This window comes from Salvia splendens, chromosome 7 (genome assembly GCF_004379255.2).
Source record: "Salvia splendens isolate huo1 chromosome 7, SspV2, whole genome shotgun sequence".
NCBI lineage: Eukaryota > Viridiplantae > Streptophyta > Magnoliopsida > Lamiales > Lamiaceae > Salvia > Salvia splendens.
In genome coordinates this window covers 783,345-811,211 of record NC_056038.1, presented here as the reverse complement: position 1 = coordinate 811,211, position 27,867 = coordinate 783,345, and the positions used below count along the sequence as shown (strand labels likewise).

General features: G+C 38.3%; 5 protein-coding genes and 1 long non-coding RNA gene across 7 annotated transcripts; 4 read left to right on the top strand and 2 right to left on the bottom strand.

The window, feature by feature from the left end:
- The first annotated feature begins 1,344 nt into the window (after positions 1 to 1,344).
- LOC121741145 (probable protein phosphatase 2C 21) lies at positions 1,345 to 6,124 on the top strand. 2 transcript variants are annotated; one of them, XM_042133845.1, is made up of 11 exons: positions 1,345 to 1,518; positions 2,625 to 2,743; positions 3,459 to 3,522; positions 3,601 to 3,709; positions 4,037 to 4,178; positions 4,258 to 4,383; positions 4,485 to 4,608; positions 4,848 to 4,924; positions 5,258 to 5,310; positions 5,530 to 5,584; positions 5,798 to 6,124. In XM_042133845.1, exons 2-11 carry the CDS (start codon positions 2,627 to 2,629, stop codon positions 5,978 to 5,980), a joined length of 1,050 nt encoding a protein of 349 aa, XP_041989779.1. In that variant the 5' UTR covers positions 1,345 to 1,518; positions 2,625 to 2,626; the 3' UTR covers positions 5,981 to 6,124. The 2 variants fall into 2 exon arrangements, with proteins under 2 accessions (XP_041989779.1, XP_041989778.1); XM_042133844.1 differs by having other exon boundaries at positions 2,621 to 2,743.
- Positions 6,125 to 6,861: 737 nt separating this feature from the next.
- LOC121742038 (nucleoid-associated protein At4g30620, chloroplastic-like) lies at positions 6,862 to 9,972 on the top strand. Its single transcript, XM_042135054.1, has 7 exons — positions 6,862 to 7,041; positions 8,019 to 8,158; positions 8,832 to 8,932; positions 9,045 to 9,084; positions 9,349 to 9,420; positions 9,612 to 9,668; positions 9,771 to 9,972. Exons 1-7 carry the CDS (start codon positions 6,978 to 6,980, stop codon positions 9,855 to 9,857), a joined length of 561 nt encoding a protein of 186 aa, XP_041990988.1. The 5' UTR covers positions 6,862 to 6,977; the 3' UTR covers positions 9,858 to 9,972.
- Positions 9,973 to 10,295: 323 nt separating this feature from the next.
- On the bottom strand, positions 10,296 to 13,876 carry LOC121742036 (transmembrane 9 superfamily member 8-like). Its single transcript, XM_042135053.1, has 7 exons — positions 13,667 to 13,876; positions 12,677 to 12,841; positions 12,490 to 12,599; positions 12,258 to 12,366; positions 12,064 to 12,176; positions 11,828 to 11,978; positions 10,296 to 11,743 (listed from the first exon to the last, which is right to left on the bottom strand). Exons 1-7 carry the CDS (start codon positions 13,787 to 13,789, stop codon positions 10,586 to 10,588), a joined length of 1,929 nt encoding a protein of 642 aa, XP_041990987.1. The 5' UTR covers positions 13,790 to 13,876; the 3' UTR covers positions 10,296 to 10,585.
- Positions 13,877 to 15,927: 2,051 nt separating this feature from the next.
- Positions 15,928 to 19,267, top strand: LOC121742493 (3-hydroxyisobutyryl-CoA hydrolase-like protein 2, mitochondrial). The gene is made up of 14 exons (XM_042135635.1): positions 15,928 to 16,135; positions 16,330 to 16,410; positions 16,550 to 16,618; positions 16,705 to 16,771; positions 16,877 to 16,956; positions 17,055 to 17,138; positions 17,349 to 17,433; positions 17,566 to 17,651; positions 17,737 to 17,858; positions 17,967 to 18,027; positions 18,311 to 18,409; positions 18,503 to 18,604; positions 18,697 to 18,738; positions 18,853 to 19,267. The coding sequence occupies exons 1-14, from the start codon at positions 16,007 to 16,009 to the stop codon at positions 18,970 to 18,972; spliced, it is 1,227 nt and encodes a 408-aa protein (XP_041991569.1). The 5' UTR covers positions 15,928 to 16,006; the 3' UTR covers positions 18,973 to 19,267.
- Positions 19,268 to 20,223: 956 nt separating this feature from the next.
- On the bottom strand, positions 20,224 to 26,997 carry LOC121741450 (pleiotropic drug resistance protein 1-like). The gene is made up of 21 exons (XM_042134212.1): positions 26,492 to 26,997; positions 26,304 to 26,424; positions 26,065 to 26,238; positions 25,815 to 25,974; positions 25,638 to 25,714; positions 25,081 to 25,134; positions 24,897 to 24,987; positions 24,506 to 24,807; positions 24,146 to 24,427; positions 23,752 to 24,068; positions 23,514 to 23,674; positions 23,327 to 23,430; positions 23,104 to 23,254; positions 22,774 to 23,018; positions 22,350 to 22,682; positions 21,973 to 22,263; positions 21,660 to 21,877; positions 21,356 to 21,583; positions 21,105 to 21,276; positions 20,774 to 21,028; positions 20,224 to 20,684 (listed from the first exon to the last, which is right to left on the bottom strand). The coding sequence occupies exons 1-21, from the start codon at positions 26,842 to 26,844 to the stop codon at positions 20,427 to 20,429; spliced, it is 4,347 nt and encodes a 1,448-aa protein (XP_041990146.1). The 5' UTR covers positions 26,845 to 26,997; the 3' UTR covers positions 20,224 to 20,426.
- On the top strand, positions 24,701 to 26,684 carry LOC121741451. The gene is made up of 5 exons (XR_006037870.1): positions 24,701 to 24,839; positions 24,927 to 25,076; positions 25,701 to 25,780; positions 25,891 to 25,953; positions 26,547 to 26,684. It is a non-coding gene; the product is annotated as an uncharacterized LOC121741451 (long non-coding RNA).
- Positions 26,998 to 27,867: the final 870 nt, after the last annotated feature.

Genomic DNA, 27,867 nt, shown 5'->3' with positions numbered 1-27,867 from the left:
AAACCTTAAGTTGTTCTTCTATTTGCTGCAATAGCACAAAATCTCTGATTCGTTCGTTTTCCAAACCAGGTTGAATTTACAGACGAGGATGAGTTCATTGTGGTTGCCACTGATGGCATTTGGTATATCATCTGAACTCTTTTTTTTTTTCATTTATTCTTCATTATTTCTCTCGAGATAGCATCGTTTATATGCCTAATTCTTGAATATAGCTCCCTGTCTTTGTGGTGTCGTCAAATTTCCAGTCATGCTAAATTCTGTGATCTGTGAGATCTGCAGAAAGTTGAAAAAACTAAGTTTTCATCTCTCTTTTGGTCTATTTGTGTGAATCTTGTGAGAGTAAGCTCTCGTTGGTGTGCGAAAGAGTACTCGACCGGTGCTTGGCGCCTACTACTAACGCAGCGACAACATGACCATGATACTGATCCAGCTCAAGAAACCCGAACAGTCGGGCGAGCCATCGGACATGAAATCCCCGGCTTCTGAAGAAAAACATTCCGGGTCATCATCCCAATTCCCAAGCAGCTGATTGATCAGATGCAAACTGACTAAGTCATATACTGATTTATTAGCACCTCAAAGAGTGTGATAGTTTGTCCTAAAATTTGAAGTTGTCCATATTTAAAATCAATGATTCGATCCCAACTAATCTTTTTACTATATATAAGCACCCCACAGGATGTGACAAGTGGCCCAACACTTTAAAATTGCTTCGTAACAAAGTCAATGATCCAATCCCTTACTGATGAATATGTGTGTCAACTACACTCCTTAGTTTGATACTATTTCAAACTATCACTTAGTCAAATCTCAAACTACTCTCCTCATCCACCCCTCTCCCAAAACATCTCATGAGACTTATTTCCATTCATCTCGGCTCAAGTGAGACGTTTCATTTAACACGAGAATTAAAGAGAAAAAAGAAGCTAAGTACTAGTATATAGTTAAATGGAAAGATAATCAAATATGCAAGAATTAAGGAAAAAAACACAAGTATACAATTAAATGGAAAGATAATCAAATACGAGAGATAAAAATAAAGAATAAAATATGAAAGAGAATAAAAGTTAGTAAATTTACAAAAAATGAAATAGGATAATCAAATAGTACGAGAGATAAAAACAAGGAATAAACTATGAAAAATAATAAAAGTTAGTAAATTTTAAAAAAAAATTGAAATAAGGCAATTACAACGGAACATAAACAAAATACGAATCAATTAACTTATATTTGCTTAAACTCCTATGAAAAATTTAGAAAAATGAATTAATTACCTCAAATAAAATGGAAAAAAACTGAAAATAAAAGAATAAAAAATTAGAAGAAGTTGGCGGTTGGGTTTACACTCAACACAGTCCAAACTTTTCAATCCCTTCATCGCTCTCGATTCTCTCTCGATTCCACTCTTGTTAATCCCCCATCAAATTCCACAAGCGTTTCGATATCATCAAGATTTCAGCCTGATCGCGCCTCATTTCGACAAATTCGTTCGATTCATCAACTGAGCTTTTAACTTTTGTAAGTTTTTAAGTGAAGAAGCATTCGTTCGATTCATCAACTACCAGCATTCATTTATTGCGATTGATCTTCCTGAGCCAGCTGATGAGAAATTGTAGCTGTTTATTAGTATCTCTTTGATTTATAGTTAGTCTTGTCGATACCAAAGATGTATTTCTCTATTCTTATTGTCAATACTGAAATTATGGATATCGGCTGTTTCATTTAGCTGGATTCTTCCACTGTGATGTATTTTACTGTTGATATTTCCGATCTATGAAGTTTTTTAGATTTATTTACCCTGTTTGATTATGTAATTCTTGAAATTATTCAAATTTTATGTATTGTAAATCTAATCTATCAAACCAAGGAAAAGAACTGGATATTATATGGATATTGGCTGTTTAATAAGCTGGATTGTCTCTGTTGTCATGTTTTCTTATGTTGATATATTGTAATTTATGGAATTCTCTTAAATATTTTTTTCATATGGGAATGGAGTTGATTTTGTATAGTTACAGGGGTTGTTTAACATCCCCACGCGTTGATGGATATAACGGTTTTCAACCTTGTTTGATTATGTAATTCTTGAAATTATTCAATCCCATGTATTGTAAATCTATTCTATCAACCATGGTAAACACCCTCATAGGGGTTGTGAAGTTTTCATGATTTTTTACTTTTTCATATGTGATAGGAGCTGTTTAACCACCCATGATATTATCTGTCTAGTTTAGCTGTATAGTCCCCACAGTCGGATGGATATAATTTTTTTTTGCCTTGTTTGATTATGTAATTCTTGAAATTATTCAATCTTATGTATTGTATATCTATTTGACCACCCATGTTAAACACCATTACAGTGCAAACTTAACTGTTATGTATATATATACACATCACATGTGTGTTGGCTATTACGTTTAACAGGCTACTCCCGTGCTCCGGTGACTACTGAACATCAAGAAGATAAATTAGTAATTCTATATGTGAATTTTTAGTTTCAGAAATTTTAGAAATTGACTATGTTGCCTCTTTGGATTCCATTCTCTCTGCATTATATATACACCGGGTTTGTGTAATATTTTTAAAGAGGCTGCTGGGTTTAAATGGTGTTTGCTGACAGTAAGAGATGGGAGCGCCCCTCAGTACTCCGAAAAAGGAGAAATCGTCTGAAGATGGTGAAAATGATAGACTTAGATTTGGTCTATCAACCATGCAAGGATGGCGTGCTACTATGGAGGATGCTGTAAGTCGTTGGTCAACTCTAATCTCTGTAACAGTTAGTAATGAATTGTACAAATATTGTTATCATTACTTTGTGCAGAATATTAGATTTTCAGCTTTGACAATGCAGAATCCTGTTAGTTAGGTAGTTTTCACAGTTTTAATTGAGTGGATTCATGTTTTTTCATTTCTTGTTAATTAGAAAGTATGTATATGTTGAATGGAGCAATTATATGATTCATACTTCCACAAAGTGAAAAAATTCATATATATTGTTAGCATAGTACGCTTGAGTCCGACTAAGGAACAATCACTAAGTCTAACACGTGTGCAGTGACCTTCAGTTCATAAGTCAAGTGGTTTTTAGGTATACTTAGATAATGAACTATTTGTAGACCTATCATTTAGTCTAGCAGCAAAGTTCTGTACAAAGATTCGGGTAAGGAGGCATCTGCTTTTGGTTTGAAGAAAAGAAAAGAAGGTTGAACAACAAGTGAAGAGTAAGCAATCAACTCCTGATTAAGAAGTGCATTGGATAACTTTAAGTTGAAATTATTGAGAAGTAGTATTTAAAGATGATTATGTTTTGGTAACTAATTGGAGGTGATCATGCCGAGGTTGCTTTCTGTTATAGCTAACAGTGTCATGATCTAGATCAGTAGATATGGTGAATGCCCCTTATTGTGTTTGTCTTCCATAGTTGTCACGGAATATGATGTTGTTACTCTGCCTTTTAGCATGCTGCAATTCCGAATTTGGACAACACCAGATCATTATTTGGTGTTTACGACGGTTATAGAGGTATGCTCAACATTATCCTGCACATTATTTATTTTTTGAATCAGTTGCGGACTTTACAATCATTCCTTGAATTTGCAGGTGATGAGGTTGCCAAATTCTGTGCTAAGTTCCTGCACCAGCAAGTGCTGAAACAAGAAGAATATTCAGCTGGCGATGTCGGAACAGCCCTTCGGAAAGCTTTCCTCAGGTTATTTGCGAAATACTATTGTTTATTTACTTCTACACGTGTGTCTTCCCAATTTCTTTCTCATAGAAGTTAGAACTTGTAGAACAGTAAGGCTTGCCTCTCACACGTGTGTCTATTTACTTTCTAGATTACAAAACGTTGTACTTCCAGAACATCCGCATCAGAATCCACACACACACACACACACACACATATATATATATATATATATGTATAAATATGTATGTTCAATTAGGATAAAGACTGAAGAATAATGTCTAACTAATGAATTTATTGTCACCGAGCTGCTTAATACGGAGTATAAGTTTATGTCTATTGTTAATGCAGGATGGATGAAATGATGACCGGACAGAGAGGCTGGAGGGAGTTGGCTATCCTCGGAGATAAACTAAACATGTTTGATGGTCTGATGGAATGTCTGATATTCGCTACAAGACATGGCGCCGAAGCTGACGAATGGACAGAGGAGGTGCTTAAATCAATCTTAATGACTAAATAACCATTTTCCATCATAACTTGGAATTTTGGCTTATTATTGCTTCGTACAGGGACCACACTCTAATTTCCGAGGACCATATTCTGGAAGTACTGCTTGTGTTGCAGTCATCGGGGAGAACCAACTTGTTGTTGCCAATGCAGGTGATTCGCGCTGTGTCATTTCTAGGAACGGTCAGGTACCATGTGATTATGATCTACTTAATCTTGTATAACTAATATTTTGTCACACAGAACGTATTTTCGTGTTCTTAACTATGACGTTTTGGCTTTTCATCAGGCACTCGAGCTGTCAGTAGACCATAGACCCATACTGCCGGTTGAGAGGGAAAGAATTATAAGAGGAGGAGGATATGTCCGCTGGGGGCGTGTGCAAGGATTTTTGGATATTTCAAGAGCCATAGGTTTTGTACAATCCTGTTGTCTTATCATTTTCTTTTCCAATTTTAATAGCTAGGAGAGTCGGGTCATCGTTAAACTCTCACCTTGCACATACAGCTGATCCTGGAAAAATCAGAATAATTTTGTCCGTAATCCCACTGACCGCATATATTATGACAACGGACCTTATTAGCTAGAACTGTTTAGGAAATGTCATAAGCTGTTTTTGAGGTTTCTTATGGCCACCATGTGTTTGATGCAGGTGGTGTGGAATTCAAGAGTATCATAAATTTACCTCCAGAAGAGCAAATGGTCACTGCTGATCCAGAAGTTAAAACAGTATGTATCTTCATTTTGTGTTGTAACTTGTAAGTAACAGATTTTAGAGCTTACGTTGAACTGCTTTTGTTTATTTAGGCTTTTCCGACATTTTCTGATTCGATAACAATGAAGCCTTCAGACAGTTCATATTAAGGCCAAGAAAAGACACCACATGTGACCATCCAATAGTACTCAGTGTTATCTATGTTTAGGAAATTATCAAACTTTATTAATGTAATAGCTGATAATTTGGGGTTGATATCTGTTGGTAAATTTGCTGGGAAACCTTAAGTTTTTCTTCTATTTGCTGCAATAGCACAAAATTTCTGATTCGTTCGTTTTCCAAACCAGGTTGAGTTTACAGACGAGGATGAGTTCATCGTAATTGCCACTGATGGCATTTGGTATGATGCCTAAACTTCTCTTTTTTTTCATTTAATCTGCATTACTTCTCTCGAGATAGCATCCTTGGTTCGAAATAATTTTTTGTAGTATATGTTATATGCCTGATTGTTGAATATATTAGGCATAGTGTTGAGCTTCTTTTGTATATACATTGTTTCAAAAAGGGTCTCGTGTAACATTTTCCGATAATTCAATTTCTTGTGCTGTCTGCCTCTCAGGGATAGCATGTCGAGCCAAGAGGTTGTGGAGTTCATACACGAGCAGCTGCAACAAGTAAGTCTTTTTGGTACCGCTTGGCACTTGCTCTTTCCATCTCAAAATATAGCTTCCCGTCTTCGTGGTGTCGTTTAATTTTCAGTCGATACGTTGTGAAGGCTTTACGTAATGTATGAGAAAACGTGCTGCTAAATTATGTTGCAAAAACTATGTTTTAATCTTTCTGGAGTGTTTGTTGTGAATCTTCTGACGCTGTGTTCCCTTGTGCAGGAGAGTAAGCTCTCGTCGGTGTGCGAAAAAGTACTCGACTGGTGCTTGGCACCTACTACTAACGCAGGCAATGGCTGCGACAACATGACCATGATACTGATCCAGCTCAAGAAGCCCGAACAGTCGGGCGAGCCTTCGGGCATGAGATCCCCGGATCCCGAGTCATCGTCCCAAGCCTCTTGATCAAATGCAGACTCATTTGTAGCCCTCCCCAAACCAATCTCTGTATACTCTGATGATATTCTTGCATATACTTGACACGTTGTGTGGAGAATTTGTATAGCTTGTTTGACTCGATGTGTGAATTGCTTTAGTTTTTTACCCGAATCGAACCAACCCGAGCTGAATAGGTTTATTTTTTGACTATAAATAATCTGAAATATCGGAACCTCTGAAATAGTAAATTCTAAAGTTTTTATAACTAGTTAGAGTTGAAAATCTGAAATATTTGAAGAAATTCAAAAAAAAATGAATGATAATCTGGGAAAAATTAAATATACTAGGTTTGAAATATTTAAGCAAATATGTCAAATATAATTCGGATTTTGGAATTGTTTTGGTTCTAAAAAAACAATTTGAATAGATGTTTGAGTCACTTTAAATGTGTTTGATTTCCTAGATAAAATAGTACTAGCAAAATATAATTTATGATTAAGTAATGAGATTATTTAGTTGGAGAGGATTGACTGTGACTAATTATTATATGACTATCCATCTAGGATTAAGTCACAATCTCATGAACCAAACATAAGTACAAATTTAATCAATAGATATAATCTTTCAAAACGAACACCCCCAGTTTTTGTCAAATTCGATGAACCGATTTGGAATATCCGAACCTTCGGATCAAAAAATTCAAAAATTTTATAACTAAATCCGAACCGATAAAAAAATCCAATACATTCAAAAATAGAAAAGCTTCTTGCTAAATATATTAGGTTTGAAATAAATAAATACGGAGTACTTTTTTCTAAAAGGGAAATAAAATAAGATGGGTGGGTCAATTCGAATTATTTAAAATATTGGAGGACTCTTAGGGAAATTCTATCTATATGGGGGAAATAACATAACCAAACAAACGAAGAGATTTTTCTTCATCAGAACCCTCCAAATTTGTTCCTAGCTGCCAATTTCTTCCAGAAACCTTCAATTCAGTTCCATTTCTGGATAGCTCAAGGATATGGCGATGTCTCCAACTGCAGCTCTTGCTGCTCAATTCCCCTCTTCCTCTTCATTCTCTTCGTGTGAGTCTCAGTATGTGATTTGTGTGTAATCCGTTTTGTTAAGAGCATGGAAATATGTCATGTCTATGATTTTGGATAAGGTGATTGTTTGTTTGTAGTTTTTATTTTTGTTTGCATTTGTCTCTGTGTATCTTTTTTAGCAAGTCGGAGACTACAAGAGAAAAAAGTGTGTATTGTTGCTTTTATTTTTGCTTCAGTGGATGATGTTTTGGAAGCATTTGGTGTAGTTAGGGTTCATGACTACAGTCAGTTGGTGGAGGTTTGAGAAATTTAGGATATGTTCTTGTTTGAGGCTTCTATTTCTGGGTAGCATATATGTATATTTTTTTCCTGATTAAAGATGATAAGAGATGAACTATAGTCGAATAGCTGATGAATGATCTGAGGTGAAGTCAGGATTTTTGAAGCTTGAGAAAATAACGTTCGTAGTCTATGGAAATACAAACGGCCAGGAGTGTTTTGAGTGGCTGGTTAATCTCTGGTGCGGATATCATGTTGTTCCCGAGCTAAATCGGATGAAAAATCTCTTAGTGGAGTTGCTTGATTTGATGATATATCTTAATCTCTTCGTGGAGTTTTATTTGATTTTATTTGCATAGTTGCACTATAGACTTAGATACAAGGCTGAGAGGCAACCGAGTGGTCTATTGCAGATGTTCTACAAGTGCTCAATGGAGATACTAATGATAACTGTAATTATGATAGTTCCATTTGTGCACATGATACTTATGCTAGTTGTTTTTGTTCTACAATCCTTGGTATTCAATTCATTGTCATAATTTGTTAGAGGCTTTCCCCAAAATGAATTTGGTGATCCCCTCCTTATTATACTAGATATGGATTATTGGCTGAAGTTTGTCACTATGAGTCAATCATGATTTGATAATGAAATTTGAAAATGTGGAAACAGTTAACAGATTCTACCTGTGATGTTTTGTGCGATTAACTGCTTATATATTGTGTTTCCCCAACTGCAGGTAAGAGACATCCGAACTCCAATATTGTTAATTTTCCGAGTTTGTTAAGTCAAACTGGGAGGGCTAGAAGATCTCTTAGTGTGCGTGGTTTATTTGGTGGAAAGAAGGATAACAATGACAAGGGTGATGAAGGTAACAAGGTATGTTAATTTTGTGTTCGCTCCAGTGCACATTGCCACATCGAGTAACTAGGCTTATTGTTAACTCCAATGTTATCAAATAGCGGATATGGCGGCGCCTTGGCGCTATGGCATGGTGTTCTGTGGTGGAAATGCCATAGCAACATGGCGCTGCCATAGCACCGCCATATCCGCCATTTGACAACATTACGTGTGTACTGCATTTAGGAATGGGGCATTATGCAAGAAACATGGATGTTAGAGCTGTATTTTATGCTTTATTAATTGTTTTAAGAGTTTTAGATGTTATATTTTTGTTATTTTCCAATTTTTGAATTATATATAAATAATAAGTATTATTTTATTTATTTAATTATTGACCGCCATATCCGCCATACTAATACGCCATATCCCTGCGGCGGTTTTTAGGCGAACCGCCATAAGCCGCCATACGAGATTGATAACACTGGTTAACTCACCTCCTTTCGTAATTCCAAAAGGCCTCCCGTTCGCTCATGTTTCTTCTCTAGATCTTTGTGAAGCTCTTTTTTTCGACTAATCAGATCCTATGGGGAAATAATTTCATGTTTATGTAATGCTCTCATTTATTTATATGCACATCCCGTATTTCGTAGTTTGTCCTAATAATTTTATTTGAACAGTGCTCTTACTATAAGATGTATGGTTGATGTAGGCAGGATTTATGGGAAATATGCAAAATTTATACGAAACCGTAAAGAAGGCACAGATGGTTGTCCAAGTTGAGGCAGTACGAGTGCAAAAAGAACTTGCTGCGTATATTCTAATCCTTGAACTTGTATCTACTGTTATTTTCTTTTCCTGTTATTCATACTAATATTCAGTTCAATATACATAACTAACTGTGAGATTGCTGTCAATCTTGCAGAGCTGAATTCGATGGCTATTGTCAAGACGAGCTAATTAAGGTATATCTCAAGTTCAGTTCTATGATATAACTGTCAAATTAGTAGATTTTTTGAAGTTTAGTTGTGATGAACTTAAATAATATTTGTATACATCGAATCTTTTATGCTCCCATTTTCAACTCAAACCAGTTAATAATATCTGCTGAAAAAGCTTTTTTATTAGTTGTAGTCATGTTTCTTGTGAAACGAATGAAGTCTTTTGTCTCCTTACGGACTCCTAAGATTCGTATACCTCCTCCGATAGTTTGACGAAACTTTTTCCAGGCAACACTCTCTGGGAATCAACAGCCTGTCCGCATTGAGATAACAGATGCTGCAATGGAGTTGGGAGCTGAGGTATGTTAAGGCTCATATGATCCACATTTCGTATATTTGTCTCCTCGTCTTATTGTCTTAGATCATTCATATCATTGCATATCATCTCTTCCTCCAGTTCTGAGTAATGATCTTTCATTGCTTGAAAGTAGAAACCATTTCAGTTTACCTTCGTGCACATCTTCATTAAACACTCGACCCCCATTGTGCAGAAACTCTCTCTTCTAGTGACGGAGGCATACAGGGACGCGCACCAGAAGAGCGTTGAGGTGAGCCAAGGGCGAAACCAGGCCAATCTGAGCGAGTGGCGTTCTTTTTTCATCCCGTGTTTCAGTAGTTCGTGACATGTTTCGTTTGCTCTTGTCGTGCAGGCCATGAAAGAGAGAATGAGCAATCTTGCTCAGAGCTTAGGCATGCCAGAAGGAATGCCACAGGGTTTAGGCGACAGTCTCAAGTAATTTGGAGGTGATGGATTTAATAGGGCTTTCAATTTTGTAAAACAGTGATATATTTGGTTTCCAGCCATTTTTAAATGTTACATGTACCTCAGTTTAAGAATCTTTTTTCTCTTTATTGTTTATTGTCCTTATTTTAGGGTAAGTACTTCCTTCGTCCCACTCTAATAAACACATTTCTTGGTGCGCGTGTTGGCCTAATTGTATATTAATGCCTGAAGTTGAAAGTATTTGAAGGGCATCAATTTTATCTAATCCAAATTTATCCAAATATTGAATTTTCAGAAAAATGATGTTATTTCATTGTAATCTATTTGTTAATCTTATCTATTTACAATTTAATTTAAAGAGACTTATTATTATTATTATTATTAACAAATTAAATACGCGATGTTATTTCAACATTTCTAAATTGGATTGAAAATCAGAACTAAAAAGAAGGAAAGAAACAAGGAGTAGTTATCTCATTAACTTCTAAATTTTGGTGTCAACTATGAAAATCATTCAGACCAACACTGTAATTAATCAATTTCTTTTAAAGAGAGGATCCATTTACCTCCGTGGCTGTTATGGTGACTCAAAATCTCGAACCAACCGAGACTGTTATGGTAACTCGAAATCTCGAACTATTGGTTTGAGAAGCTCCGTGACTGCTGTGGTGACTCGAATCTCCAAACTATTGTTGGAGGAAAGCGTCCTACCAACTAAGTCGTGCTTCATCGTTTCTCCAATCAATCAATCTTGACAGAAGAATAGATGAGCCTCGTAAACCAGAAGCAAGCATAGAAGCCGATGGCCCCAGTCAGCACGAAGAAGGCGTAGGAGGCAATCAGCATGTACCCGAAGTAGAGCGCCCCCGACACCGGCTTCGTGATGTCGAGCTTCGTAAAGAAGTAGAACACCGCATACAAGAAGAGGTACACTGCCGATGATCCCGCTGTCAGGTACGACCGCCACCACCACAGGTAGTCCTCGCTGCACAGCTGGAAGTAGCACAGCACCACCGTGATCTCGGCACACGTGATGAGGAGGATGACAAAGACAATGAGAAGGAACCCGAAGATGTAGTAGAACTGGTTCAGCCATATGGAGCTCAGTATGAAGAAGAGCTCAATGAACACCGCCCCGAACGGGAGGATGCCCCCGATCAGGATTGAGAAGATCGGGTTCATATACCACGCCTGCTCCGGGATCTGCCTCTGGATCTTGTTCGTCTTCACAGGGTCCTCGATCACCGGCTTCTTGAACCCAATGTAGCTTCCGAGGAAGACGAGTGGGACGGAGATGCCAAACCAAAGGAAGACCAGAGCGAACATCGTCCCAAATGGGACCGCCCCGGACGACTTCTCACCCCAGATGAGGGCGTTGAGGACGAAAAAGAGGGCAAACGCCGTGGCTGGGAAGAAGACAGCTGTATTCACGGCGATCTTCTTCCACTCTGTCCCTTTGAACATTTTGTAGAGACGGGCGGCGGCGTAGCCGGCAAAGATCCCCATGAAAGCCCATAGGAGTAGCATGGCTGTCATCAGGCCGCCTCGGTTTGAAGGTGAGAGGAATCCGAGGACGGCAAAGATCATGGTGACGACGACCATTCCGAGAAACTGCACGCCCGTTCCTACGTAGACGCAGAGGAGATCCGAGTTGCTAGGGGTCCTGAACACGTCCGCGTGTACCAGTTTCCATCCGGTTTCTTCCTGGGCCTCCTCGTGGGTCTCGAGCTCGTTGTACCGGGATATGTCTCGGTAAAGTGTTCGTAGCATTATCATCGCGACCATACCCGAGAGGAAGAGGACGATCATCAGAGAATTCACTATGGAGAACCAGTGGATTTGATCGTCGGCCATTAGGAGATACGTGTCCCATCTCATCGCCCATTTCACGTTGCTTTCCTGTGTTGCAGCCATAGGTTTATTATGTAAAGATTCTCCTCAAAGATATATAAGCTAAGAAAGAGACATGTTGATCTAAGTTACCTGAAATGTGACATCATAAGTGAATATAACTTCTTGCTTATCTTCGACCTCTTGTGGCGAGCTTGAAGAGGTAACGATGCGTTGGGCGTGTGGATCACATGTCGCTAGCCGTGTGTTTTCTGTCCATTTTCCTTCATATTCGTGCTTGACACTAGAGAATGAGGAGCAAGGTTTTCAGAAAACAGAAACAGGACACAAAAACAAAGGGAAAATGGAATACATTCTTAAGAACCTACCTAAATGGTGTGACTTCAAACCCTACAATCCTTGATGTATAGGTCTGTGGATCCTTGTGATACTTGACGACGAAATTCAAGTGGTTGTGGAGAAAATACTTCTCTTCCTTGCTCTGCATAAGGATACACTGAGTTTTAGGAAACAAATCTTGTGCAGAAATTGCTGGATGCAATTTCAAAAACAAGTAACTTACGCCTGCATATTGCCCTTTCAGCCCTACGTAGAAGCCCAGCTGATAGATCGGAGGACCTTCTTGCTCCGATCTTGGAATCGGTACAACCAAAGGAAGATTGTCTAAGATCCTGCCGTACGTTGCATTAGAATTATTAAGCAAGGAATGGGTTTAAACTTGAAAAAAAAAACTCTAATCTTAACATTTTTAGAGAAATTTGTTTCTGTCCATTGCAAACAATACATCTACATACATGTTGACACGGTATTCGTCTTCAATTTTTTCCTTGAATGCTTTTGAAGACTTGGGATCTAGTTCAACTCGACAAAGTACGTTGCACAACTGTGGCTCCCTCATCCGAAACTGTAATGTGACAGTAGAGAAGTTAAGGAATGGGAAAAGGCCAAGAGGCATTGCACAACCAAAATAATTACACGAACCACATAACGGGAGTTCTCAATTCGATCTCCACGAAGTACTTCTCCAAGATTTTCTCTACTGTCGATTATAGTATTTGGGCGGCAGTAAGGGATAGAATAGTACGAATAAGGTAGCTGAGTCTTTATAGACGTCAATTTGTTCACTTTCACGCTCAATGAATCCCCCTGAAGCAATTAAACAAGATAAAAGTCACAAAACAAACAATGTAACACATCCAAACCAGAGAATATTATGTTAACTATAACAGACAAAATGCTAATAGCGTGAAGCTTAGCTTTTCAATTCTTCATAGCAAAGCAGCATATCACCTAATATGTTGCCAATCATGAATATGATATCCTGACATTAGCTCTCAATGGATTTACGAAAAAAATGAAAGGTAACCATGACACTGTAATTTCTAATATCATCTCTCCACTACCACATGATCCAAATAAAAAGTTCACCCCCCAGAATTACATGACCATATATGTTCCAACGGTGCATGAATCGAATACAATTGGGGTAGCTAACAACTAAACATTCCCGTATTCGGATCTAATGCTCTAACCTACATTCATAGTATATCCAAACCAACACTTTGCCAATAACACACCTTCTATCCCCCTCCACATCCCCTTTCTACAGCAACATACTCAATCTCACAAGCTAAGAACTTCAAAATCCATCCAACTCCTTACTCAATTCACGAAAACAAACAGTGCATCATCAATTTGTATCATATCTTATCACACCTCCAAAAATCAAATCTGGACTCAGGACACACTCATTGCAGATTATCAGTCGCAAAACAAGACAAATACACAAAAAAAATATTATTTGATTGAAATTTCATATCCTTTCAACGGAATGCAAATCAATAAACACATCAACCACGAATAATTCACACAGAACCTCAGTCAACAGACGTTTATATGATCCAATAACCGAAATTCAGATTAGCAGCAACAATAAACCCCTCGGAAAAAAAATTGAAATTTTAGGAAGACCTTTTCGAAGTCTTCAGGAGCTACACCAGGTAGATAGAAACTCCGTGCATCATCGGAGAAGAGAACAATGCAGATAACCGCGGTGATTAGAACTGCGCGAATTGAATTGAGAGCTCTTTCCATCGTGAAATCGAGCAATCACGCAGATCTCCAGAGCGCGTGGGAGAGAGAAAAAGAGAGTCGGTTGTTCAGTTTAGTTGCACTGTCACTTCCTTAAATAATAAATAAGGCTGCATTCTTATGTTTTACGTATCTAATTATTGTTTGGCATATCATATTGTATTAATTACTTCATCTATTGCATATGGCTATAAATCATATTAGGCCAATAAATCACATTATAATTTGTTAAATTAGTTTTTAAATATGTAGTACTCAGATAATTAGAATCAAATGTAAGAGTGTGTGATGTATGTGGTCTACCTACTAAATTTAAGTCATTATCATTTTAATTAATTTATTTATATGATCATTTATTAGTTACTTTTTGATGCTAAATTTAAGCCATTTTCATTTTAATTAATTAATTTATATTAGGAGTATTATTTATTAGTTACACTTTTGATGGTTCTAATATGATCGCCGTCGACGGCGAACACTCGACCAAATACTTTTCTCGACCCATTCTAAGCCATATGTCTTGTCATCAAGCTAACCAACATACACAGAATCTCAATAGCAACGTACTCCATTGAATTGTAAAATTGAATCCAGAGGTCTTAAACTATGACGTCGAAGTATTGCCTCCTTCATCACATTAACTCCATTCAAAATGAATACCATTATCAATTTACGTCAAGTTGCTCCACATCTAGTTCCTTGAGCAACATTTTCTATACGAATCAGAGACAATCCGAAGCGATATTATACAAATTTCACTACAGAACGAATACGTTATTCTTTCATACATGTTTAATTAAAGAGTGAACTACCTCAAAAGTCCCTAACTTTTCGAGTTGTGACACTGCAAGTCCCTAACAAAAAAAATAGCCCTAGAGGACCCAACGTTAATATAATCACGAATCATATTTTTTCGGATTAAAACACCCTTATGCCCTGGAAAGGCATTTTGGTCAAAACCATTGCAATGATGACAATGTTGGCCTGCATGCTTCTCTGAGCTGCTGTTCCCATAAATAGTAGAGAATTGACTTTTTCTTTTTCCATCAACCCTTCACCTTCAACACACTACATACATAAAAAAAACACTACATACATAAGATTATTTACAAAATGTACAAAATTTCAAACATTCCACTCCACCATTCAAATAAGCTTCACCAACTAGCTAACCTCTTTCATCCATCTAATTTGTAACGATTTATTTTTCAATTCGAGTTCACGGTTCATATTCATGTTCCGTACCACATATAAATAACATACCCCCACCCACCCACGAGAATACTATAGAATAAGAACGGGCGGTTTTAGTTCTAATTAAGGTAAATAAACCGATCAATACAGACAAAATTAAAATTAAAGTAAGCAGAGAGAGTACAAAATACAATCCGAAATGAAGATGATTAAAATAAACACAATTATCAAGTCTGAAGTCACTAAAATGTTTGTTTCTATTCTTATTCTATAACCATTATGAATATTCCATTGTAACAACCGTGAGAAAGAAATCTAAAATCTCTCGAAGTCTTTTTTGTGTTCCCAACTAAGTCGCTCTGGCCAAGTTTATCTCCATAACGAGGCGCCTGCTCATCAAAATCATGGACACTATTGATGTAGGACAAGACATATGCGTCGTCGAAAAACGGCGTGAATATATATCGTCAAAGACGAAGGTGAAGCACATTAAAAAACTCAGAGAAAATGAGAACAAAAATTCTCTCAAACTGAGAGAAATGAATTGAAGAGAGAGACAAATTGACCCTTGAAACGTGCATCATAGGAAATAAGTATGCAGGTGTGCACATAGTAGGTGTGCAGGTTGGTGGTCATCTGACTAAATTGCCCCTTAAGCTATTTGGGCATTTTGGTCTGAAAAATGACTACAATACATGATATGTGATTATGTTTAAGGTTAGAGTCTTCCGGCGATATTTTTTTTGTTATGGACCTGCAGTGTCACAAACAGAAAAATTAGGGACTTTTGAGGTAGTTCACTTTTAATTAAAATAATAGTATTACAAAATAATGAAATAATAAACTTAAAAATGAAATTCCATCGTACCAGAAATACAATAATCAGAAACTCAGGGGGGGAAACTGTAATTAGGTAGGACTGTTAACACAGCTCTCTTTTCTTCTCCAAAACCCCATTTTCAAAACCAATCAGCCGCAACAGAAGCTCTGTTAACACAACCGAGATTCAATCTTCGTCTTCGGAAAATGCAGAAGCTGAAATTTCTGGTGCCACTGAGCCGTTGTTTGCGCAGAAATGGCGCTGTTTCCCGGCAAGGGAGGAGTTTTTCCGCGCTCCCTAATTACACTCAGCACGATTATCTCCAACAAGACGAGGCCAGTTTCTCAATCTCGATTTTATAGTTGATTAATATGTGTATAGCTCCCATTTATCTGGAATTTTGATAGTACACTGTTGGAATTTCATGCGTATATGTTGGTATATGCTGAGAATTTGTAGAAATTTAGGTATTGCTTGTTCGAAGATAGAGTTTTGAAGAAACCTTCTTTTGTTTGATTTCAAATAGCAGGTGTTAGTGGAAGGAAGGGCGAATTCAAGAGCTGCCATTTTGAATAGGCCGACTGTGCTCAATGCCGTCACTGCTCATATGGTTAATTTCATGCTTTTTGATTCAGTGTTATTGAATTGTAGTTTCATGCAAATTTAGGGCCGCTTGTTGTAAAAAAATTGTGATTTTGTGTAAATGTTGATTAGATTGTGTTAATTGCAATAGTGTGTTTTGATGCTAGGCTGCTCGATTAAATAAGCTGTACGACTCTTGGGAGGAAAACTCGAGTATAGGGTTTGTCCTGTTGAAGGTAAACGATTGATTGCTCTTACTATTCCACCTTGGTTATGTCATGGTCCGTTTCCCTTGTCTGAGGTTGAGTCTTTTTTCTTGAAGGCGAGTGGCGACAGAGCATTCTGCTCTGGCACCGATGTGGTTGATTTGTATCGGCTGCTTGATGAAGGTTGGTCCTTGCGTAGATTGCTAAGTTTGTTGTTGATTAGAGAGTATATTGAAGTGGTTCCTCTGATGATTTCACATAAATTAGTTGATTTGATTTGATTCGCAGGGAAAACTGAGGTATGCAAAGAACTCTTTCGGAGTTTGTACAAGTTTGTCTATGTATTGGGAACATATCTGAAGCCACACGTGAGTTCACTATCTACATTTTTTCTAAGTGTAAATTATAAGATTTCCTGAGGTAAATATGATCCAGCTAATATGTTTCTTAACGTTACTCTTGTTAGGTGGCTATAATGGATGGTGTTGTGATGGGAGCCGGGGCAGGTATTTCACTTCCCGGGATGTTCCGCGTTGTAACTGATAGAACTGTATGAAACTGCTCCCTGAATGGATTTCCTGACTAAACTGCTTTCGGCTTCCATTAATTGTTTACAATTTTCAACTTAATTTAGGACATTCAAGATAGAAGTAGTGGGGATCTTCTTACTGTTTCTTTCTTTGTTTACAATTCATTATGTAGGCTGTTGGTATGATAAACTCTAGCATCAGTTTGTTAATGGATTATTGATGAATTACAGGTCTTCTCAAGTCCGGAGGTTCAGTTAGGTTTTCATCCTGATGCAGGAGCTTCATATTATCTCTCTCGTCTCCCAGGCTATCTAGGTATGACTGGAAACGAATAGCTAGAGGTTTAGTTATATCTCATGAAATCTTATTTGATATTGAAGGAGTCAAAGAGATTTCTTATGATGGATATTAGAAAATAATGGATTAACGACAACTTTCTCTATTCAGGGGAATATTTAGCTCTTACCGGAGAAAAGCTAAATGGTGCTGAAATGATGGCATGCGGTCTTGCCACTCACTATTCACTGAAGGAAGTCAGTACCAGAGCCGGCCTACAGCTCGTTTCTTTGTTTAGTCTTACTTTAAAATAATCTTTGCTAATTCGACTTCCCTTTACAGAAACTTCCTTGGATTGAAGAACGTCTTGGTAGTTTAATAACCGATGTCCCTTCAGTCATTGAATCATCACTTGCTCAATACGGCACTTTAGTCCACCCAGACGAGAGGAGTGTTCTTCACAAGTATTATTTCTCATTCATTCCACAGTTTTTAAAATCCTATTCTATGACAAGAAACCGGCTTTGTTCAGATCTTGGCCATTGAGCTCCAGCTTTATTTCTGTGATTCAGGATTGATATGATAGACTCATTATTCTGCCACGATACGGTGGAGGAAATCGTTGAAGCTCTGGTAAGTTGCTACTTGTCATGTGGATTTCTGTTGAAAACACGGGTATATAACATCAAACAGTTGAAAAAATAGATGGACGCTTTTCTTTAACATAGCTTTCTGATGGTATTAATCTTGAATAATCTCTTATCAACATGTATTCTGAAATTTGATCACCACATTGTGAATTCCAAACTGCTACAAATGCATATAGAGTCGACAACATGTGCTCTGTTTCGTCCTTATTCCTTGTCGACGTGCTTATTGTTGTAAACACGAATCATTAGGGCTACTTTACTTGCAGGAAAACAAGGCAACGGAATCTGGTGATAAATGGTGTGCCAACTTGCTTCACAAAATCAAAGAAGCTCCCCCGTTGAGCTCGAAAATTGCTCTGCAATCAGTAAGTCCGACAAATTTCTACCACTATAGAGTCTATTTGAATTGCCCGCATGCTCCATAAGGTAACCTTTTCCCATCCATGCTCAATTCGAAGATTCGAGAAGGTAGATTCGAAACTCTTGACCAGTGCCTCGCCAGGGAGTACCGCGCATCCCTCACATTCATATCCAAAGACTTTTCAAATGATTTCATCGAGGTATGGACCCTCAATTGGTGCATGATTTCAATGATTTCTAGTTTACTGTTTGACACTCGTTATTATATGCTGCAATTTTCTCCTCTCCGTAGGGCGTGCGTGCAAGATTGATCGAGAAAGACTTCGCCCCGAAGGTATGTACTTATTAAATGTGATCGAGCAATTTTGATGTCTGTTCTAATCTCATTTCATCCTTCAACCCTCCTTAGACAAACCATTGACCGATTATTGTGCCTGAAAAATTGTAGTGGGGGCCGTCTAAGCTGGAGGAGGTCAGTGACGACATGGTGGCCGCCTTCTTCTCGCCTCTCAGTGAAGTGGAACCGGATCTGAACTTGCCCGTTGCAGTACGAGAGCCGGACGTGTGAGAACAAGAAGGCGATTGCAGATGAGATTTAGAAGTTTTTGAAGCTATGTTAGCTCTTAGGCAATGTAGATTTATATCCATCTCTCCTTACAGCTTTCTGGGATTTTCACAAGTGATGTTGATTGATAAAAAGCTTGTATCTTTGTAGCCTTAAACCTAACTTTAGCTGTAAGGTTGCAGATGTAAAAGCTTTGTGAGCTTCTTCTGCATTATAAATAGTAGTAATAGCTTTTTTACACATTTTCTGTTTCTCAAGAACTTTTAAGAATTTTTTTGGTACCCCAACATTTTTATTATTTAATGTGTCTGAGCTTTGTATTGTTTTTTTAGTCCTTTGGATTTTAACCAACTTTTATTATTTAAAAAAATTGTAACCATTATATTTTATTGAATATACCTAGAATCAGTAATGCTACTCAGTTTTTTTTATATTGGCAGTTCATCGTATTTAAATTTCTTACTATTATTTTTAACAAATCAAATTTTTTTGTATAAATTTACCATGTTATATAGTAGTTCTCTATATTTCAGTACATTGTAAATTTCTATAATAATTATATAAAAAAGGTGCCTACGATTTGGTGGTTACTACCTTTCATTTTTAATTCAATATAATAAATTTTCATAATCCTATACTAAAACAAGAGTCATATGAACTGAACCGAACCGAACCTTATTTGAATTAGGGTATAGAATTTAATGTAAAATTATCCATTATTACCATATTACTCCTTAACTAAAATAAATATAGTAACAAAAAATTTCAGTTTTCTATACTCCATATTGTTGAAATGACGTCATTTTGAAATATGATCAGACAAGACGACATTCGTTTAACATAGATTTTTCCCATAAACGGAAATGAGTGGAATTTTCGATTTTGTGTTTAGCTGCTCCACAATTTTGATTGGAAAATTCCATAAGTTGTGAGAGCTTAAGATTTCAATATGATTGAAAGCTAGCTGCTGTGTATCTGTGGCGGGGCGACGGATCCCCAAAATGTAATAAATCTACTACTGATTACATGCAAATGCCGATTGCGTTTCCAAGTTTCACTAATTGCATTTCTTTTTCTCTTTTTAGTTTAGATTTTGAGGAAATTCGTGTTTTTCGTTTCGATTATTCACGCTTTGATGTATTCTGTTTTCGATATGGCGATTGTGTTTCTTTTTCTGCCTTTTTGTTAGATTTTGAGGAAATTCGTATTGAATGAATGATGTTTCTGTTTTGCATATGGCGATTGATGTGGATGTATTGAAGGATCTTATATGTATAATTCTTTGACTGAATTCAGATTGCAACCAAAATGAATATTTAGATCACATACATAAACACTTGGGTCCGTTGATGACAATACGTGAGAACTAGAATGCATACCGGAAAAGCATGATTTTGCGTTGATAAACATCCTAAGAAATTCATGTACAAAATCTCTAAACTCTTCATAACACTCGTTCATCTCCTCTGGAAGTTGAATGTCTTGATAGAGTAGGCGAAGATGAATGTGAAAAGAACCACAAATCCACATAGTATAGCTGCCACAACCCCGAGCATATCGTGCTCGAATCCAAAGTAATCTTTCAAGAACTGTTTCACTGTGACGCCGCTGTCCATCTTTGTCTCGATTTCTCCAAATTGAGATACTATGAAGCCGTATAGTGTGTAGGACACAGGGGTAGCCCAGTAGTACCATCTCCACCATACAGGCATACTCTGTTGTCAAAAATGGAAATGTTAGTTGGAGATTTTGTGATATGTAGTTGATGATGATGTTTTTAGATTTGAGTGTTGATAGAACTTACAGGTCGGGGTATTATGAATCCGGAGAAGAGATTCCAGATGCCGTAGAAGAAGGAAGAAACAATGGCAGCGATGTTGTGGTTTGGTGTGACGGCCACAGTCATCATACCGTAGAGGACAAAGTAGAGCAGTGAGAAGAAAAGGAAATATATGAACCATGCGAATTTCTCGGCACTCCAGGGGAATCCCATCATCGAGAAAACTATGACACCGTAGATGAGGGATTGTACAAAGACGTAAGGAATTTCGATGAGGAACTGCACAGAGAGGAAAAGTTTGGTAAGTGATTATGAATTTCTATACTTTGCACTTGAATTGGACTTAGCCACTCACTTGTGAGAATGCATATGGTAATGCTGAATACATTCCGGCTGCTCTCTCTCTGTAGAAGACAGTTCGCTCGATGGCAACAACGGGTTGTACTGTTGATCCGTATTGGAAGCCTAGAAAGTTGATAGCGGCGTACATAGAACCCATGGCGTTGAACAGATCTTGTTGTGTCTCTCTGCAATAGTTTCAACATTGAACTAATGAATAGGCTAGGCTTCTGATTAGTTGAATTGAATGTATGTTGGGCTACTAACCTTTTAGAGCCGAGGTCCCAGAACATTGACCCGAATATAATGGCTATGAAGGTTGTGAATGAAAACCTAACAGCTGTGTAAGGAGGATTCCTCCAATAGGACCAATGTTGTTTCCATAGGCAAGCAATGCACTGGGTGAGGAAAGATTGGGAGTATTTTGTTGGGAAGTAGAGGTCTTTCGTCCCAGGACGAGGGACACTTAATTCCTTGATGAGGGCCTTGTTCCTCCTGTAAATTTTATGCATATGTTTGTTAGCAGTGTTGGAAACTTTTCTTTCTTAAACTATGGCGGAATTTGACTCACGTGTGCAACTCCGACTTTTTGTAGTAGTCGGCAAACTCAATTCCCAGAGACAGTTCTTGTGCTGAAGTTGTTACTTCCAACATCCAGGTAGCTGGATTGATACCGTCTTTGATTTTCGGCACTCCATCAATTGCTTCAAAGTAGTTGATCAAGTGTGTCGACTGACGGCCCAACGGTCCAACGTATATCTCTTCCCCTCCTCGTTTCATCAGAAATAGCTGCCGAATTACATAAGAATGTTGCTTCATTATGACATAAAAGAACAGCTATAAGAAATATCGAGACTGTAGGTGTACGTTATGATCTAGCTCACCTCATCGAATGCTTCAAATATGTCAATGCTAGGCTGATGAATGGTACACACTACTGTTCTTCCTGTATTCACAGTGTTTCTGACTGTTCTCATCACAATTGCAGCAGCTCTGGCATCAAGCCCTGAAGTCGGCTCGTCCATAAATATGATTGAAGGGTTCGCAACGAGTTCAACTGCAATGGTAAGCCTTTTCCGCTGCTCGGTTGAGAGGCCACTGACTCCCGGCAACCCAACTAGTGCTTCTCTCAAGGGGGTGAGTTCTACAAGGTCCATTACCTCATCAACGAATACCTGTGAGCATAAAAGAAGCTAAAATATTAGAATCAAGTCATGATATGGAAAACGAGGCTTATTGAATGTCATCTCATTCACTGGACCTTTTTAGTTTTTTCATCAACTTCTTGGGGCAATCTCAGCCAAGCTGAGTAAACAAGGGACTCGTAAATAGTGACGTTTGGAGAATGGATGTCGTTCTGCTCACAATATCCCGATATCCTAGCAAACGTCGCCTGATTCTTTGGATATCCTGATATTCTGATATCTCCCTCAATATAACCACCAGTTTTTCTTCCAGCTAGCACGTCCATCAGTGTTGTTTTACCAGCCCCACTGACACCCATCAAGGCTGTAAGAACACCTGGTCTGAAAGCGCCGCTGACGCCCTTTAATAGCTCCAGTTTGTCTTCTGTGGCTCCTTGAGCTCTCATTTCCTGCAAATTGAATAGGTAAACTATTACTCATCGACTCTACTCTCCTATTGACAAATAATTCTACCGACGTTCCTTTCAATCTTGAACCTACCGCGGGCATGTCCACAGAGTATCTGACATCATCAAATGTGAGAGAGTGCGGTTCAAATGGAAGGATCATTCCCTTTTTCCTGTTCTCTGTGAGTTCGATGGCATCGGATCTCACAGATGAAGATCCACTCGAGATGCTTCTCCGCCTGCCGTCGCTGCCCTGAGCTGGATTTCTACTGATGGAGCCATGCACATGGGAATCATCTTCGACATTTTCAGGTAAGACAGCTTGAGGTTTGTCATAAGCTGCATTGTTTATTAAGAAATAAAAGATTAATTTCTGAATGTGATCTACAATACAAGTAAAAGTTTAGTAACTTGGGAAGCTCACCACCAAGAAATGTCAAACATATTAGGAAGAGGATGTTGAATAGCCATACGAATCCAAACAACGCCCCTACCCCGATCCAATACCAATATTGTTCAGGGAAGAACCCTCGAGACTCCATAACAAGAACTCCCAGTTTGGTCCCATTTATCAGCTGTAAAACGACAGTATCTCGATTAGTTTGGATATCGTGTAACCACAAAGATTGATGAGGGCAGTTAGTTACCTTGCTCCAACTATGCCCTGTGAATTCATTAACCAGAATTGCATTCTGAGCATACATCAAAGGAGAGGACCAGTAGCCCCATAGCCACCATTTCTTCACATCCCCTATATTACCAATAAAATATGTGAGGAAATGTAACCAACAATTTTATTATGAGGATCTAAGTATCTGCTCTCGGTTCTTATACCTCGTGCTAGGACAAAACCACCCAAGGCGAAAAGCAGGAGCAGTGAGAATAGACCAAATGTGTTTGCAACAATCATGTTCCTACCGGCTGAGCCAATAAATCTGAACAATGCGGATGCTGCCTGATGCACAAATAAAAGGAGAAAGTACTGCCTCAATAACCTGCATTGGGACTCTTTTTCGGTTACTACATTCGAAGAATTTTATCATAGCATAGTTTGTATTGTAGTATCTCTTACCTTGTAATGTTTGGATCGAATCCAATCACGTAGTAGGTGACAAATACCCATAAAGCAACCTCGAGGAAGGTCACCGGGATTTTCAGGATCCACGAGGGTATAGCATATGCCCACGGTGGGAAGAAGTACATATCCCTTTGTTTGTAGAATACAGGTAGCTTGTAAATCGTCATAGCAAGCTCGGACATACCATTGAACATGACAATAATGACAGTGAAAAACAGAGCACCGGTGTATACACCCCCGCCTGCTATATCATCTTTATTCATCTCCGTTCTCAGAAAGAGTGTGATCGCAATCAATGCCATCGAAGTAAGCTGAAACCAGATATAGAAAATTTTCCTTCAGCTTAACATAACAGTCTAGAAATATGATTTCAAGTTTTTAAGCTTGCCTGGAAGATCTTGAAGTAGAAGACAAATGAGTTTCTCTTCATCAGCAAGTATTCTCTTTCCGCGCAGGCTTTCAAAAGTTCCTTTTTCCCAATGCCATACTTGTCCGTTGTCAAAGCTGCGGGGTGGCTTTTGGTCTTATCAAATGGGACTGCGAGCTCATCCCCAACCCTCCGTCCAACGACGTATGATTGGAAGGCTTCTGCAAATTCACTAACTGCGACATATCGGTATGGCTCATTCTTATTTCCCCAGTATTGCTTTTGATCTTTCTTTGAAGTTACCTGCATTAGTTTCCTTCTTCTCATTAGAACACCATTGAAAGGCTATAAACTGAAGGTTTCTAACTTTCTTTTACTTACTTCTTGTAAGAAATCAGCCACTCCTTTCCGTGCTGGGCATACAAAGCCCATGGACTCGAAGAAGCCTAACACATTTTCTCGAGGACCCTGATAGACGATCTGGCCATCGGACAAGAGAACAATGTCATCAAACAGATCATAGGTCTCGGGCGCTGGCTGCAGCAGGGAGATAAACGCAGTTCCTTTCATAATGTGGACATATTGTCGAAGCATATTCACAATCTGGAAAGTTGTCGAACTATCCAAACCAGTGGATATCTCGTCCATGAAAAGCGCCTTCGCTGGGCCAACCAGCATTTCTCCTGTGATTTCCCAAACCAGTCAGTGTCAGTGTGTAAGCTCATTCAACAAGTCTTTGCATTTATTCATATATAGTACTCAGTTTGTTTACCAGTCGTGACACGCTTTTTCTGCCCTCCAGAAATACCCCTTATCATCTCGTCTCCGACTAATGTGTCGGCACATATTTCAAGCCCCAGAACCTAGAGAAACAACAAGAGAACCATGAGAAGACTGAGCTGTTGGAATTGTCAGAATGGTCATAAAACTTTGAGTTTAATCTCTGCTCCAGGTACCTTAAGAATATAATCCGTGACAACATTGGCTTCATCTCCTTCTGTAGCTGCTGCCTACATAATAAGAAACATAAATTTTAAAATTTTTGTTTAAAAATATTCATACTCCTAAATTCAGCTGAGTTGGACACATTATTGATTTCAATATTCAGTTATGTTTTTCACTGCATATTTTACATGGGTGTGATGTTAATGTTTCAGTTAGAGCTAAGAGTTTCAAACTTCAATATAGGAAATCATATAAGAATTAATTTGAATCTCATTTTTCATAGTTTTTGATGTGTCAACATATTCACCCCTTTTGTATATCACTGGGATTAGTGAAAGATCTAACAAAAGAATCTTTAAAGTTAGAGTAGTGAAGTGGGCACCAAAAACAGTATTGTTTGACTATATTTGAATATGTGCAGATACCTATTGGCACTAAATAAACTAACAATATGTCATTTTCTTGGAGTCTAAGCTTTCTTTCTACTGTTTCTTGCTGATAAAATTCCAAGAATTGCCACACACATATGTAGATAGTAGATACATGTATATACTGTGTGTGTGTTTACCTTCATGTAGATATCGACATCGGGATCTGGTTTGATGTTTGCTGCTTTTTCTCTTCTTGACAGTTCTGCCAACATATCTGCTCAACAAATCCAAACAAGACAACACTCAACTTCAAAACAAAAAAAATACTTGAATTTTACTGGTAATAAGTATTTCGGAACACTAATTCCACGAACCGTATCTCGATCCAACGCCCTGGCATCTGGCTGAAAATGACAAGGTTTCTCTGACAGTCATTTCTCCAATGTGCAGGTCATGCTGGCTTATGTATGCTGCAGTTCTTTGAGGTACGAATTCGTGCATTTCGTGACCATTGTAAGTGACTCTACCCGAAACCTGTTCATTTTCATAGTTCAGAAACACGTTCAATTTTCTAATGATCAATCATGTCCACACCGTTAACCAAAACAAAAAAAAACTATTTACTTTGAGCGCCGGATCAAGCTTTCCGGCCAAAGCGAGCAAAAGTGTAGTTTTCCCGGAACTTGGAGGACCTAACAGCAAAGTCATTCTGCATGGTTTGATAATTCCACTGACATCCTTAAGAATTGTAAAAGGCTTCTTTCCACTTGGAAGTATGTGTAGCATGTTAAAGAATCCCTGCAAAATTACATATTTCAAAACACGCACACATATATGTATGTAAAGCTAAAAATTTTGCTTACCGCAACCAGATCTTTGTGGAAGTTGACAAAAGTAGGCAGAGCCCTGCTTGCACTAAAGGCTTCCGCATCGATATTCAGATGTTCGTACCTTACTTCTATAGTCGGAATATCGATCCCGACTCTGCAGGGACAAAGAGAATTCAGAAACCGAAAAAACTCAAGAGAAAACACTCATAAAACACACACACCTGTCAATCCTGTTTCTGAGCTTTAACAAGAACTTGTCGTTATCTTCTTCGACAGTTTGGACCAGCCTCTCGATGAGCTGCTTCTTGTCCTGGATTCCGAGATCATGCACATCAACCTCGTTGGCGCCTCTGGACCCGAGCAGCAAGCCTCTCCTCAGGCGATCAAACGTGGGCAGCTTCTCGAGCGCAGCCCACTTCAAGGCCTCCTCGTCATCTTCCTCGCGCGCTGATCGCGTGAACACTTCCAACCCGGTGTTCCTCCATATGCCCGAGCTGCTCGCCCTGAAGCTTTCGCCTCCTCTGCTGCTTGATCTCAAGCTACCGCTCGCTCTGTACAGGTCACCCGCATCCATTCCCTCTCTCTTCTTTGTTTATGAGCAGGAAGATTGGAATTCAAGAATGACTGAGAAAGAATGCAGTTTCATTCTTGTGGAAAAAAAGGTGATGTCTTGTTTTATATATACACATATAGTCTGTCAAGATAGGTAGTCATGGGGGTGGGTTTGAATATTCATAATTTTAGGAATTTTTTTATTTTGGGAATTCTTATGCTAATCTTATTATATCTTGGATAGTGTGGAATTGAATTTGTTTTTATCACATGTCACCTTTTATTTACTAGTATTATACATGTATAATGTATTAGTAGAGTGGAAAGAAGATATCTAATCCTATAAGCTTCTTTTTGGATTTGGCAATAATATTTGGAAAGCTTCTGGAAGTATCAATAAATAGAGGAAATAAAATTGGAAATAGGAATAGATAGACAAAATTGTAGCTTGGGATTTAAAATTGAATTTTTTGGTAAGCTTCTAGAAAGATATAAAGAGAGGTAACATGGCATAATTAATACTCCTATATATAGCTTGTATTTAGTTTATTATTTGCAGAGATCAATATTGCATTAACAAGCAAGTAACAGGTTGTAAAGTTTTAGATTGTATTGGTGGTAAAACTTCTAGACGACTAATTCATTGATATTACAGCATCCACAATAGAGGCGAGCGCACCGGCTCGCGCCAAAAAAATATTGTATTGGTGGTAAAACTTCTAGACGACTAATTCATTGATATTAGAGCATCCGCAATAGAGGCGAGCGCACCGGCTCGCCGATTTTTGGCGCTCGCCGGTCCGCTCGCCGAACTATTGCAGCCGGCGAGTGCCGAATCGGCGAGAATTTCGGCGAGCGCACGCCGATTCGCTCGTCGATTAGCTCGCCACTATTGCAGCCTCCGATCCGCGAGCGACCGGTGTGCGCAATTTTGTTTTTTATTTTCAAAACTCTATATATACGCGATTTGAACTTCATTTTCATTCGCACAACTTGTTTTAACGAGTACTCTCTCTATCTTAATTTCTGTACAAGATCAACAACG